The sequence below is a fragment of the Narcine bancroftii genome, chromosome 13 (genome assembly GCF_036971445.1).
Source record: "Narcine bancroftii isolate sNarBan1 chromosome 13, sNarBan1.hap1, whole genome shotgun sequence".
NCBI lineage: Eukaryota > Metazoa > Chordata > Chondrichthyes > Torpediniformes > Narcinidae > Narcine > Narcine bancroftii.
The window spans coordinates 12,543,376-12,557,664 of record NC_091481.1 but is presented as its reverse complement, the minus strand read 5'-3'; the positions used below and the strand labels follow the sequence as shown (position 1 = coordinate 12,557,664).

Below are 14,289 nucleotides of genomic sequence, written 5' to 3'. Positions count from 1 at the left end.
TTTGTTATCCTCTTTGATATTATTTGCTAGCCTACTTTCATACTTCATCTTTTCCCTCCTTAGTTTTGACTTCCTTAGTCAGCCATAGTTGTGACAATTTTTCCATTCAAATATTTCTTCTTTTTTGGAATGTATATATCCTGCACCTTCTTATTTCTTGCAGAAACTCCATACATTACTGCTTTCCCATCTTCCTACTAGAGCTCCTTCCAGTCTACTTTGGCCAGTTCCTCTTTCATGCCAGTGTATTTCTCTTTACTCCACTGAAATAGTGACACAGCTGACTTTAGTTACTCCTTGTTAAATCTCAAATTGAACTTAATCATATTGAGATTATTGCCCTCTAATCGTTCCTTTACTCTGTTCTCTAATCACCTTTGGTGCATTGCACAACAGTGTATAAGATTCTTAGAGGGACAGATAAGGTGGATAGTCAGTGCCTTTTTCCCAGGGCAGGAATAGCAAATACCAGAGGTCATCTGTACAAAGTGAAGGGAGGAATATTTAGCAAAGACATTTTAGGTAATTTTTTTTTACACAGAGAGTTGTGGGTGCCTGGAATGCCTTGCCAGGGGTGGTGGTGGAGGCTGAAACATCAGCAGCATTTAGAGAATCTTAGACAGGCACATGGATGAAAGAAAAATGGAGGGTTACGATGTAGGAAGGGTTTTGTATTTTTCTTTGTTAGGTATATGTAGGTCGGCACAACCTCAAGGGCTGAAGGAACAGTACTATGCTGTAATGTCCTATGTTCTGTCTAACACCCAATCCAGTATAGCTGATCCTCTAGTAGGCTCATAACAAGCTGCCTTAAAAAGCTATCTCATAGGCTTTCTACCAGTTCTCTCTTGAGACCCAGTTCCAACCTGGTTTTTCCAATTTACTTGGATGTTAAAATCCCACATGACGACCATAACATTGCCCTTCTCCCAAGCATTTTCCATTTGCTGTTGTAATTGTTCACTGTTTGGAGATCTGTATATAACTGCCCACTGTGTCTTTTTACCCTTGCCAGTTCTTAACTCATCCCACAATGATTCCATATCTTCCGATCTTATGTCACCTCTTTGTACTGGATTTTTGATGGCATATTTTGGAATTATTTTTTATGTTGCATCAAATAGTGCCTTTCCTGCCCTGGAAGTACTCAATGGACGTGTAAACTCAGCTATATTTTCATTTGGTTAGTAATATCTCTACTCTCAGAGAGTTTGCCAGGTTAGGGTGCAAAAAAACTTTATTTCTCAATCATTTTAGTGATATGGAATTGCTTGATAAGTTGGTAAAAAGGTTTCCAGTGCAGAATTTGTTCAGATGCAATTAGAAATAATTATGATATCTGGAAACATTCAAGTTAAAGATTATAAAAGCACAAACAGAATCTGCCTTCCAAAAAATGTAAATTCAAATCTATCTTAGTCCAACAGCTACGAGGCTACTTAGCCTAGAGAGTGGCATCAACGTTGGTCTGTCACGTTCCCAGAGTCCAAAGTATGTGCAGCTTTCATCTTCTGCCTCAACATTATTAATCTCTCCTTCTCCTCCTCCACCACCTTCTCCTTCTTCATCCTCTTGTTCTTCAGTCCCAATTTGCTTCTGTTTACAGGGCATGGTGTGTAGTGTAAAAACTTGATTGCATGTCTTACAGTGGTCACACGAACATCTTTCAATAATCTCTTCCCACTCGTCTCCTACGTACAAAGCGAATTGATGTCATCGTGAAACATACAAGGGTAGATATCAGAGCCCTGGTTCTTTCCAAACTATTATCAACTGCAAATATATATTAAAATTTACAGATTATCTTGATCATTGGAGTTTCACAACATGACTTTCCTAACAATATTAGTAAATTTGTCAATTGCACCAAATTTGGTGCTGTTATGGCCAGTGAAGGAGAACATCTATATTTATAACAGAATTATAGATCAATTGGGAAAGTGGGCTAAGAAATGGATAATGAAATATGAGATATTGCATTTGGTGAGTCAAACTAGGGCAGGCCTTAGACTGTAAATGGTAGAGCTTTGAACAGTGTTTTAAACGGTGCAGGATGGTAGAAAGCTCTTTTGGCCCATTAAACCTGTGCCATCAGTTACACCCAATTAACCAACCAACCCTGTACATTTTGGAGGGTGGGAGAAAACTGGAGCACCCAGAGAAAACCATTGCAGGTAATGGTGAGAATGTACAAATTCCTACAGACAACAGTGAACTCAAACTGTAATAGTGTTGTGCTAACCACCACACCAATTGTACCACCGTCAGCACTGTGGAAAAGAGAGTCATAGGTGTATAGGTATATAATTCCCTTAAAGTGGTAATTCAGCTGCATAAAGTAGTGAAGATGGCATTTTGAACTTGCCTTCATTCATGGGAGGGGCCATGAGGGGATAAGTCTTACAAAGTGGAGTGGGTGATCGGAAGACAAAGGCTGTCAGTAACTGGAATCTGATGATTCGAGGTGAGAGAAGCCTGTTTTAAAAGAGTATAGATACAATTTTCAATTTCAGGTAATGGACCCCACCCTCTCTATTCTTCATCTGTACCCCTTCTTCCTCTTTTGTCCCCCTTCCCAACCACCCTTACCGAAGCCCACCAGCATTCTAATCCCCCCTCCTTTGATGGTTCTTCCCCTCCCCTATCTCCCCACTGGATTCTTCAGCTCTCGATTTGGTGCACAGACACACAGCTCTTCAATTTGTTAGCTTCCCACAGACTTCATTAACAAACTTCATTAATGAGTTGAGATTGACATTGATTTCTTTTCTGGTACCTGGGCTTTTATCTTCTTTCCCATCTAGTAACCGTTCAGTTCTTGTCCATATTCTTTGATGCTCCTGATTATTGGGGACCCTGATGAAAATACACCATTATTATTCTGATATGTTGACTGAAGAAAATTTCAACTGCAGATGTTCTTGTTTGCCAGCATTTGTCTGGTGAAGCTTTCTCAAATTAAAACATTGATACTAATGGCAAATCCTAATAGCAGCTCCTACCATTATTTTAAGATTGGGTACTATTTGTACTGTCTATTAGATGGATAATTATTTGCAGCAAATATCAGTTTGGCACAGATGCAGTGTACATCAGATTGGCAGCATTTGCTTCATTGTTAGGTTGACAGCAACATACAATGAATGATATTTGTCATGCATGCTGGTGACTGATGTTCTGTGAGAGAGGGGGCATTGAGTATTGGATGTCAGCTATTAACACAAACATGTTTAACATACAAAAAAAAGGAGAAACAGATACTAAACATTGGAGAGTACAGAGGTGTGACCAAATATTGCAATGGGCTTGACTGTGTTTACCTCTCACAATATTCTGAAGTGTTTTGAACTCTAAAAGATCCTAAGAAGGATCGATGTCCCTCAAAAAAAGTGAGGGACAGCCTTTATTGACATAATGCATGAAACATCAAAGAAGCCCTCAAGCATCTTGAAGCAAGACCTGTTCAATCAGGCTGCAAACAGCATCAAAGACACCAGTTCTCAACTTTTTTCGCCTATGCCCCCCCCACTACCCCCCCAGAACTATGCTAAAGTTAATAGGTCTCCTTCCCCCGTGAAGCTGTCAAGTTATGGTTTCTGCGATACTTCTACTGATTACATAAAAAAATTAAAATATTTAAATTACATGAGTTGAAAACAAAACAAGGTTTTTTACTTAAATGTGCCGTGGTCCCCAGGGAGTGCCATTGGGTCCCTGTTGAAAATAGCTGCTGTAGAACACAGATAAATCAACCAGCAGAAATGTTCAATATTGGAATGGCCAAAACTTGTACAAGTTGTTATCTTAATATACATTTAGAAGATATAGATGGTACTGACCAAGCCAACATTTACTGCCAGTTCTTACTTGTCCTGGAATGAACATTTCTATAGGTCTGGAATCACATAGGGACCAGGTGAGAAGGAGAGCAATTCTTTTTATAAAGGGCATTTTTCTGATGATCAGCAAGCTTCATGGTCATAAATGTTGTGACAAAACAGGTTTTTTCCTCCCAGATTTAATTAATTAATTGAATTTAAATTCATTATGATCACATGCGATTTTAACTCTGTTCCTAGTCCAATGGATCCTAGTCTAGTATGGTATTTTCAAATAGTTAATCATTGGGAAAAAGAGACAGTTAAAATTTTTATTTTTTCTGAACACTTAATGTTATAGTGGATTAAAGAGATTAAAGAGATCACAGTTGCAGGCTACTAAATTTATGCCCATTTTACCCACTACTCTTTGTTGAAATCATTCCAATCAATGTATGCCAATTTCAAAGTTTTAAAATAGCTCTGATGAAATGCACTGATGAGCTTTGTGAAATTGACAAAAGTAATGCATCTCATTTTGACATACAGTACATATAGTCATTGTGGTTGACCACACCATTTTCTTCGATCAATCTTTCATTGTTATCCAGCTGTATGGAACTGCAATTACCTGGTTATATTCTTATCTATGGAGTCAAAACTTGAGAATCACCAGCCATGGCTTCTCTTCTATGCCTACATCATTATCTCTGGTTTCTCCTGAGGATCTCTCCAAACTAGCTTTCAACTATTTGAAAATGCTTCTGTTAAATACTTTGGGATAATTTTCCTTCTTTGAGTCTGCCATCTATTGATATGCCAACTCTCTCTGCTTTGAAAGAGAATGAAGGATCATTGTATAGCAAACAAAAGTATCCAGCCCAGATGGTGTAACCATCAGAAATGTATTATCCCACAGATGTAAACAAGAACAACTTGCATTTGTTTACTGTAGCAGAATATTCCAAGGATTATTCCTGGGCATTCTTAAACAAAATTTGACACTGCTATATAAGGATATATTAGGAAGATGACCAAAAGCTTAGTCAAGAGGAAGATTCTTGACTTAAGAAAGAGGGAAAGAAAGAAAGATGGTTATTTATACATGAAATTCCAGTGCTTAGTGTTTGGCAGAATTGATTAAAATCAGAGATAATTAGAAGAATGTGGATATCAGAGTATACAAGGCTATAGGAGATTACTGATGGGGATGATAGAGGCCCTCAAAAAGTTTGAACATGAAGGTAAGAATTTTGAAATTAATTTGTGGGTTAACTGAGAGTTGACAGTAATGGAGATTAGGGGTGAACAGGGCTTGGCACAAGTTAGAACTAGGGCAGTGGAGTTCTAGGTGACCTCATTACAGAAACTAGTACTTGGAAGGGCATCCAGGAGTGTACTAGAAAAGTAAGACCTAGATCTAAAACTGAATAGATGAGGGTTTCAATAGCAAATGAGCTGAGACAGTGGCAAACATTTTTTTTAAAATTAACTTGTTTTGCAGGTGATATGGATTGAGAAAATAATGATTAGCCATCTTCTAGAATCGTTACAGTTATGGAAGTGGGAATAAGTGGAGTGGTGATAATGTTCTCAGATTGAAATTTCATCTCATGGTCAAATATAATATCAAAGTTTAGCTTTGAAATGTTGCCATGAAAAGGAATATATTCTGTGGCCAGAAAATAGAATTTGTGAGAAGGACAAAGGAATGGTCTTCCTAATAGTTTGTACAAAATTGCACACGAGCTGGCACTACTGTAAAATGCTCAGGCTATTTATGGAGTGACTGACTCCACTGATCCTGGGAAGTTACCTGCTCTAACACCTGAGTCTGTACCATTAGACCAGAGCAACATGCAGAAGTGTCTAGGTTCCCCCTTGTATTTGAATCTGAAATCAGACGTTATCCACTGTAGAAATGTAGATGGTTTATATAGGAAAATATCAGGAAAAGGCCTAATTCTTTTGTTGGATTCCTTACCAATCTTTGTCAATATTCTTTCCATGAACTAACAGCGATCTGGCTGTGTTTCTGAAATATCCAGTGCTGAGAACATCATCAGAGCCTTCATGTGTCTCCTTTCCAACCAACACCTTTTTTCTTTTCCAAACTCCCATCTTACAATTGGCTGTAATATTGCCCCTGATGGGAATGTTCCAGCAAGATTTTTGAGCATCCTGAGCGAATTTTTCAGAGCTAATGACTGAGGTTGAAGAGCTTCTTGAGTCACACAAGGAGACCTTGGGGAGATTGACATTGGCATCTTTGAAAGTTATGGAGAGTCCGGTATAAATTATGTGAATAAGTTCTTCCCACAGCTCGAAGACGTGGTAAGGGTACTTATCCTGGAGTTGGAGATAGAAGGTACTTTGATTGGCTAAGACCAGCTTTAAACAGTGATTGACCTTTGCGTGGACACTCAGTTTGACCAACTTCATTGGGAGCATCCTTTCAATGGAAGACAAAAACAAAACTACAATTTATCCTAAAATCTTTTCTCTGACACATTTTTTTGATACATGTTTTTTAATCCAGGCTTTTCTCATTAATCTAATAGATGGAATTTGTCCCAAGGTGAAGCATTACCAAGTTAGAAGGGATGATGTATTACCTCCGATGGAAGCGTGAGACTGCATGTGTTCCTCCAGCATTTCTGTGTTATTACTACAATCACAACATATGCATACTTTTGTGTTTCACTTGAGTGAAGTCAAGAGTTCATTTGATTTGATTAAAGTAATGCAGTAAAGTATCTGTATCACACTTGAAATCTTGTCAGTTCCCCCTTAATTAGCTATGGCAATTGAATAATTTAACTGTGTGGGATTTATTACCATTAGAGACAGGCATTTTGATGCCTTATTTATTTGACAAAACCAGGACTTTATGCAGAGCAAAGCCATATAGATTAGCAATCTTATAAGAACATACTGAAAACTCTTAATTCTATCCATCCAGACTTCTGGTACCCTGACTTTATCATTTACACAGTTCCATCACCACTTTCTGGGACAGGGCCACCACTATGTGAAAAGTGCAAGTTGAATTTCTTGTGAAGCTACTGGATGATTTCTGAGTTATTTGATAGGTAACATGATGTCCTTCCTGTCCTCTGTATCAATAGAGGAAGTCTGCAGATGCTGTGATTGTAGTAAAAAACGGAAATGCTGGCGAGACTCAACAGGTCTCACAGCATCCATAGGAGGTAAAGATATATAGCCAATTTTTGGGGCCTGAGTCATTCTTCAAGGTATGAGTAAAAAGCAGGCAGGTATCTGAATTAAAAGAAAGAGCAGGAGAAGGAGTAGAGACCAACAAAGTTAATTTGATATGGGGTGGAGGCCAGGAGAGAGAGAGGAAATGTGAGAAGTAACTGGGGGAGGGGATTGGCTCTGTGAATGCAGAGCCAAATAGAATACAAGGTGCTGTTCCTCCACTTTGTGGGTAGTCTCAGTCTGGCAGTGCATGAGACCATGGACAGACATGTCAGTAAGGGAATGGGGCAGGGAATTGAAATGGATGAAGATCCTCACAATTACAGCAGACAGAGCCGAGGTGCTCAATAAAGCGATCTCCTTATCTGCACCCAGTCTCTCTGATATAGGGGAGACCACAACAGGAGCACCGGATGCAATAGATGACCCCTGGAGATTCACAAGTGAGGAATGGTTTGGGACCCTGAATGGTGGTGAGGGAGGTGGTGTCGTTCCAAGGTGGGGGGGGAGACTGGTCAGAAGGGAGGTGTGGATTGAGTTATGGAGGGTGCGGTCCCTGCAGAAAGTGGAGACGGGGGGGGGGGGGGCGAAGCAGGGAAGATGTGTCTGGTGGTGAGAATGATGTGTTGGATGTGGAGGCTGGTGAAGTGCTAGGTGAGGGCTTGGGGGCTCAGGGGACTAGAGCAGATGTCCAGGTAATGAAGGATATACGGGTGAGAGCTGAATTGATGGTGATAGAGGGGAAGCCATGTTGTTTGAAGAAAGCCACCTCCGATGATCTGGCATGAATCTCATCCTGGGAGCAGATGCGACAGAGATGGAGGAACTTAGAGAAAGAAATTGAATCCTCACATGGGGACTGGATGTGAAGAGGTGTAGTCGAGGTAGCTTTTGGAGTTGGTGGATTTGTAGATGATGACTGTTGAGAGTTTGCCTCCTGAGATGAAGACTGACAGATTGAGAAAGGGAACAGTGTTTCTAGAGATGGACCAAGTGAAGAGCTTATTATGGGTGCTCAGGCAGCACCAAAGTTAACTGTCGATGTAGTGGAGGAAGAGTTAAGGGTCCTTGCCTGTGTAGGCTTGTAGCGTGGACTCTCCACATAACCAACAAAAAGGCAGCCATAGCTGGAGAAATCAATTAACCCATTGTAAAGGTGATATAGAAATCTGGAATTCTATTACCTAAATATTATTGAGACTCCACAATAGAAAGTTCATTTTTCCATATATTATTTCTCTTGTTTTCTAGCTATGCACAGAATTTCTACGATTTTTTCATTTATCTCTTCCCATCATTTGTATCTTAAAATGTATTAAATCTGAAAGTATTTTCCAGTTGTTAACTGAAAATTTATCTCTGTTCCTCTACACGGAGGATGCCAAGCTCCAGACTATTTCCAGCGATTTTTATTCTGGATTTCGATCATCCACATTATCTTCCTTTGTTTTTGTGAAGTTGGAAATTTCAAACAGTAAGCTTGATTGGGCTTTTTACGCAAGGATGATAAATCAATAAAGAAATAAAAATGTTGAGGTATGCACCAGTCATGATCTAATGAAATGGTAGCACTGATGTCAGGAACTAAGAAGCCTATTCCTATATTTCTATCACCAGTTAATGTCCATGTTGAAATAGTCGCATGAGAGCACTCCTCAATCATCCATTCATGTTGATAACTGTCATTTTACTCAAGCTTTTAGCAACATTTCTGAACAATCACACTTGTGAAATTTGTTCACATTAGTAACCAATTAGGAGGAATCAATTTTATTTTGCCTAATGTGTTTTCGCAGGAATGTATTTTCTTTGTGGTGTGTTCCACTTCAGTCCTTTAGACTATTTTGTAACATTTTTAGGTAATTTTCATTTTTAGCCAGTTATTGTAAAACTGCAAAAGAAAATAAAAGTTGGGATGTCATGTTGCAGCTATACTAAACATTGGTTAGAGTATTGTCTGCATTTGTGGTAGCCACAATACAGGAAGGATATGGTCGTGATAAAGAGCACAGAAGGGATTCACAAGAACATGGCAAGAATTAGAGGCCTGTGGTTATAAAGAAAGATTGGATACATTGCATTTATTCTCTCTGGAATATAGGCGGTTAAAGGGTTAGAGAGTCTTGTATATTTATGAAGGGCTGAGATAAAGGGTGAATAGTCGTATCTCTTTCCAAAGGCAGAGGAGTCCAGATGAGAGAACAAAAAAAATTAATGTGAGAGGGAAGAAATGTGAAGAAGATTTGAGGGGTATTTTTTTCCACACAGAAGGTGATGAATATCTAGAATGAGCTGTCAGAGGAGGCAGAAACAATTACAGTGTTTAAATGGCATTCGGACAGATACCATACATGGACAGGAAAGGTTTTAAGCCCTTTAATAGAGTGAAAAAATGCGACTGTAAAGGTGGAGATTCTCCGCCCTTGCATCGCAGAACTTACCATCATAAATGCTCTGTGGGCAGGAAATCCAATCCCTCTTCAACCTTGTCAGAGGTGCAGCGGAGTGCTCCGCCACACATCATAAATGTACTGTCGCTACAAACAACTGGCTAGGGGCAGGCTGATGACATTGCGATGACACCATCAGCCCACGACTCAGGAGCCACCACCAGGGCTCCAACAGTGATTGGTGCTGGGGTTAGGGCTCCCTCCTGCCACCCAGAAATGTCCTCTTCTCATTACCACTCTGCCCCTTGCTCCTTCACCAAGGCCGTCGAGACTGAGGAGCAGGAGGGCAGTGAGGAGCCGGAGAAAGCTGGAGGCCCAGCTGGGGCAAGTAGAGTCAGAGCCCACTGGGGCCAGAGGGCGAAGGGACCTGGGTGCTGAGCTCCATGGCCCAGGAGGAGGGAGGACAGATGCTGTGGAGTGGAGATGGAGAAGCAGAGCCGAGGAGTCTGATGGAGTGAAGAGCTGGAAGGGCAGTGCCAGGCAGAAGAGCTGGAAGAATGATCAATGGCTGTCTGTGTTTCCCAGAGTAGTTCCAGCTGCGTGGGAGATTATGGATAACATTGCTCAGCACATATGTTAGACCTCATGGCAATGGGAGGCGCTACTGCACCACTTGCCATGCCTCCATATGCTCCGGAGTACACTAAAAGGTGCCGCTCTTCATAAAAGCGACACAGGAGCAGTCTTTTAGGGCTGCTCCATATTTTTCTCCATGGATGGCCAGCCTCAAGGTGGAGACCTGACATAAAAAGACCTATAGAGGGATAGGTCTAATGAAATCAAATAGGATTAGTATTGATAAGGGTCATGGTAAACATGGGCAAAGTAGGATGAAAGAGACAGTTTCTATGCTTTCTGATTCTAATTTTAACATTTCTGTTCCCTCAGGAGTTGAAACATGCGAATTAATGGAAATCTATTCTGAGCAATCGAGTAACCATCGACTTATCAAAGATCCTATCAACAATTTAGGAAAACTATCTCTCTCACAATCACCTGGTTATCTTCATATATCCTTCTTCTCCCTCAGTCCATTTGGATTTGTTGTCTCTGCTAGCAATGATCAAGATATTTGGAAGAGGTAAGAATGGAACAGAGGCAGTTATTCCCAAAGTCAGGAGTGTTGGGATATTGTAGATGTCCACAAGGTTTCCACGTCGAGTCACCTGAATTTGAATTACATTTTAATTAGTCAAAATAACATCTTTCTGGCAGAGCTTTCTACCCATTAGCTCTACAGGTAATATGTTCACTAAGATGTAGAAATGAGACAAGTAAAGAGCTGGTGTAAACCCTGCTCAACCTCAATATAAATTGTCATTCAAACAGCGTGGAGGAGTAATCAGCTTGCAATAATAACAATTCCACAATTATAAGTTCTGGACTGGAAACCTCAGAAATGTAAAGATATTACTGAGTGAAACACGAAAGTCTGCAGATGCTGTGAAAACACACAGATGTAGTAAAAACACATAGAAATGCTGGAGAAATACAGCTGGTCTTAAGAGTCCATAGGAGGTAAAGATATGTTACAGACATTTCAGGCCTGAGCCCTTCGTCAGGGAAGAAGCAAAGAACATGACTTTATCCTAATGCTTTCCTATTTGTTCTTTGCTTCTTCCCTGACGAAGGGCTCAGGCCTGAAATGTCCGTAATATATCTTTATCTCCTGTGGACGCTGCAAGACTGGCTGAGTTCCTCCATCAGTTTTGTGTGTTTTTAATATAAAAATATTACTGCAGTAGTGCTTGAGGTCTTATTTGAAATGGGTATAAATGACTGTATTTGGATTCTACCACTCTCACTGAAGCAGAATATCTGATAATTTACCACATTTGACATTAAGGCACCGATGTGCACAAAATAGATGAGTTTTTGGCTAAAGATCTAAGAATCATGCAATATTTATAATGTGTACGGAGATGGGCTGATCGAAAAACAACAAATGAATCTAATTCACCTTCCAACTCTTTATTCATAACCCTCTAGTGATCAGGATTTCTACCTCTAGCACCCTTTCAGATTGAGTTTTTGACCCTTGCTATCCTCTGGATGGAAAACAAAGATGTCATGTTCCATTTAACCAATTAATTTAAATCTGTGTCTCTTGGTGTTTAATCCTCAACCAAGGAAAATAGTTTTTTTTTCTCCATGTTGGAATGTTAAGCATCTCCTCACCCTTCTCTTTTCCAAAGAAAACAATCTCACCCTTGTAGGTACACTTTTCACACCTGGCAACATTTCCTGTAAATCTCCTTGGTAGCTTCTCATTTATATATTTACTATACTAACAAGAATTGTACAGAATGTTCAACCTCTGTTAACATCATAACAAATAAACGTTAACAGTTTTTGCATAACTTCCCTCCTATAGTATAGTAATTTAGTAAAGCATTTTGTTTGCCTTTTTAACCACCTTATTAACTTGTCTTTCTACCTTTAAAGAGCTCTGAATATGCACTCAAAGATCCCAGACCTTAATATCCTCCCATTTATTGTGCATTTTTTTGCTGAATGTGCTCAATTATATTACGTCATTTGCCTGGATTAAATTATATTTTATGACCAATTGACTAGTCTATCTATCTTTAAGTTTTAAAAAAAAAACAGATCCCTGTCAACAGCATGGCCAATGGTTGGTATTAAGGAGCACCTTAAAGAAGGAAATAACACGATCTTGGGAAGGCGATGGTCCTCGTGTTATATGGCGAGCTCTCCACTGGCCACCATGACAGAGGTGCACCAAAGAAAAGGTACAAGGACTGCCTAAAGAAATCTCTTGGTGCCTGCCACATTGACCACCGCCAGTGGGCTGATAACACCTCAAACCGTGCATCTTGGCACCTCACAGTTTGGCGGGCAGCAACCTCCTTTGAAGAAGACCGCAGAGCCCACCTCACTGACAAAAGGCAAAGGAGGAAAAACCCAACACCCAACCCCAACCAACCAATTTTCCCCTGCAACCGCTGCAACCGTGTCTGCCTGTCCCGCATCGGACTTGTCAGCCACAAACGAGCCTGCAGCTGATGTGGACTTTTTACCCCCTCCATAAATCTTCGTCCGCGAAGCCAAGCCAAAGAAGAAGAAAGAAGGAAATATAAGTTAATATATTGGAGAGATTCAGAGAGTTTTTGAAGTTAGCATTGGCAGCTGAAGACAGAACTATTAGAAAGGTTTCAGTCCGTGGTGAAACAATTGAGGGTTGATTAGAAGGGATTTTACAGGTTTCTGCTCCAAGTTTTCATTTAGATGAATGGAATTTCACCTGATTCCATGGATGTGGCAAAGAATGCCTCAATCACCAGGACCTGAGATACCCAACAATTTATTCATAAGCATTATGATTCTCAATAATAGTCACCATGACATTATTAACAATCAGAATTGATTTAATTGCACAGAAGAAGTCCTAAAATTGGACTGCTCAGGGATTGGGTCAGTTTGGATTTTCTGGATTCTCAGGCTGTCCATCTGTGGTGCTTACGCAATGCACACAGTTACACGTGCACATAAAAGCAGAGTTTTCAAGAAATCTGGATTTTTGGATTGTTCATATTAGGGGCATCTAAATTTTCTGACTTTTACATTAAAAAAATGTCATAAACTTAAAGTACTCATCTTGGGCAAGGTGCTGCATTAGCAATAACAAACAACCTGATGGGCAACAATCTGTGGTTTTAGTTGAGACATGTACAATGACCAGTTCAGGGAAGAAAATCATCTGTTCTTTTTTGAAGTATTGTGGGTTTTTTTTTAATGTGAACCAGATAAAACTAGCAGAGTATCAGTTTGAATCTCTGTAAAGAATGGGATATCTGAAAGAGAACTGGTTTGGAGTGCAGCCCACATTTTATGCCAAAGTTGGCCAGGATTCCTCAACTTACAATAGATTCTGGTCTGAATCTCTGACCTGAATAAAATCACTTTCAAAAACTGCAGACTGTGCAAAGAGGTTATATTCTTGGGATCGAAGGAGCTTGTGTAGTGATCCACCTTCCACACCGAGTTGTGCAGGACTGAGGCTTGGAGATCCAGTGGCAGAATTTGCAGCTTCTGTTACACCTGTGAATAAATCATGTCTATGTGAAGTTGATTGATCCATCTTTAATCTGCCCTTCTTGTAATTCTCAGGCCAGTTTTTTTTCCAAATTACTGCACTTCAGTTTTGCTCCTGAAGACATGTTTCTGCACGAAAGATTCCATTTCAACTCTATAATTCCAGTAATTGACAGCTGAGATTCACAAACAAAAGGATTTATAATGGTATCAAACACTTTCTGATTGGATCAGGCTTTATTCAACTGACACCATTCCAGTGAAGGTCAAGTATTATCCAGATTGGGTTAATTAACGAGGTGACAGCTGATGGTGGTGTCATAATAGTTGTCAGGGCATCACTTTCCCAGTGAGATCATAAATGTACAGCAGAGTGGGAAAAGCAGAAATATGGAGCCTACTCATCAGTGATCAGCTGTATCCACTCTTGCTAAATACCGCACATACTCATGTAAAAGTCAAACATTTCTGGAGTGTAGCGTGCCCGCTACCACAAAGTGTGGAAAGAATGACACACACCCAGGAAGTCGACGACTGGTTTATTGCATTGGCAACTTGGCTTATATTCTCTCCCCACCACTGATAACAGGAGTGATGTCATGGCAGCGCCACACTTGGATTGGTTGGCATTCCCGCTGTTGCTCGTTGCTTCCCGCTGAGTTGGTTGTCACCTGGAACAAAGGTCGTTGGCCCCCGCAGGGTCTGCAGGATGCTGCCTTCGCCGGCCATCTTATGTACTGGGTCGT

General features: G+C 40.3%; 2 protein-coding genes across 3 annotated transcripts in view; one reads left to right on the top strand and one right to left on the bottom strand.

Moving 5' to 3' along the window:
• Positions 1-14,289, top strand: part of rbm28 (RNA binding motif protein 28) — a 60,343-nt gene that overhangs the window by 4,118 nt on the left and 41,936 nt on the right. For both annotated transcript variants that reach the window (XM_069909584.1, XM_069909581.1), the window contains exon 2: positions 10,376-10,568. In XM_069909584.1, the coding sequence (XP_069765685.1) occupies positions 10,547-10,568 (22 nt within the window). In that variant the 5' untranslated portion in view covers positions 10,376-10,546. The remainder of the gene's footprint in view (positions 1-10,375; positions 10,569-14,289) is intronic.
• On the bottom strand, positions 1,220-13,847 carry LOC138748810 (Golgi-associated RAB2 interactor protein 1B-like). Its single transcript, XM_069909585.1, has 5 exons — positions 13,398-13,847; positions 10,484-10,653; positions 5,803-6,270; positions 2,777-2,856; positions 1,220-1,691 (listed from the first exon to the last, which is right to left on the bottom strand). The coding sequence occupies exons 1-5, from the start codon at positions 13,587-13,589 to the stop codon at positions 1,411-1,413; spliced, it is 1,191 nt and encodes a 396-aa protein (XP_069765686.1). The 5' UTR covers positions 13,590-13,847; the 3' UTR covers positions 1,220-1,410.

Excerpts from the sequence above, each read along its gene's own strand:
- LOC138748810 (XM_069909585.1), bottom strand. The coding sequence starts at position 13,589 with ATGGATCAATCAACTTCACATAGACATGATTTATTCACAGGTGTAACA. Across the intron at positions 2,857-5,802 it reads AAGAATATTGACAAAGATTG|GGTCCCCAATAATCAGGAGC; the intron begins GTAAGGAATCCA and ends TATTTTCATCAG. Across the intron at positions 1,692-2,776 it reads GAAAGAAGATAAAAGCCCAG|GAGACGAGTGGGAAGAGATT; the intron begins GTACCAGAAAAG and ends CTTTGTACGTAG.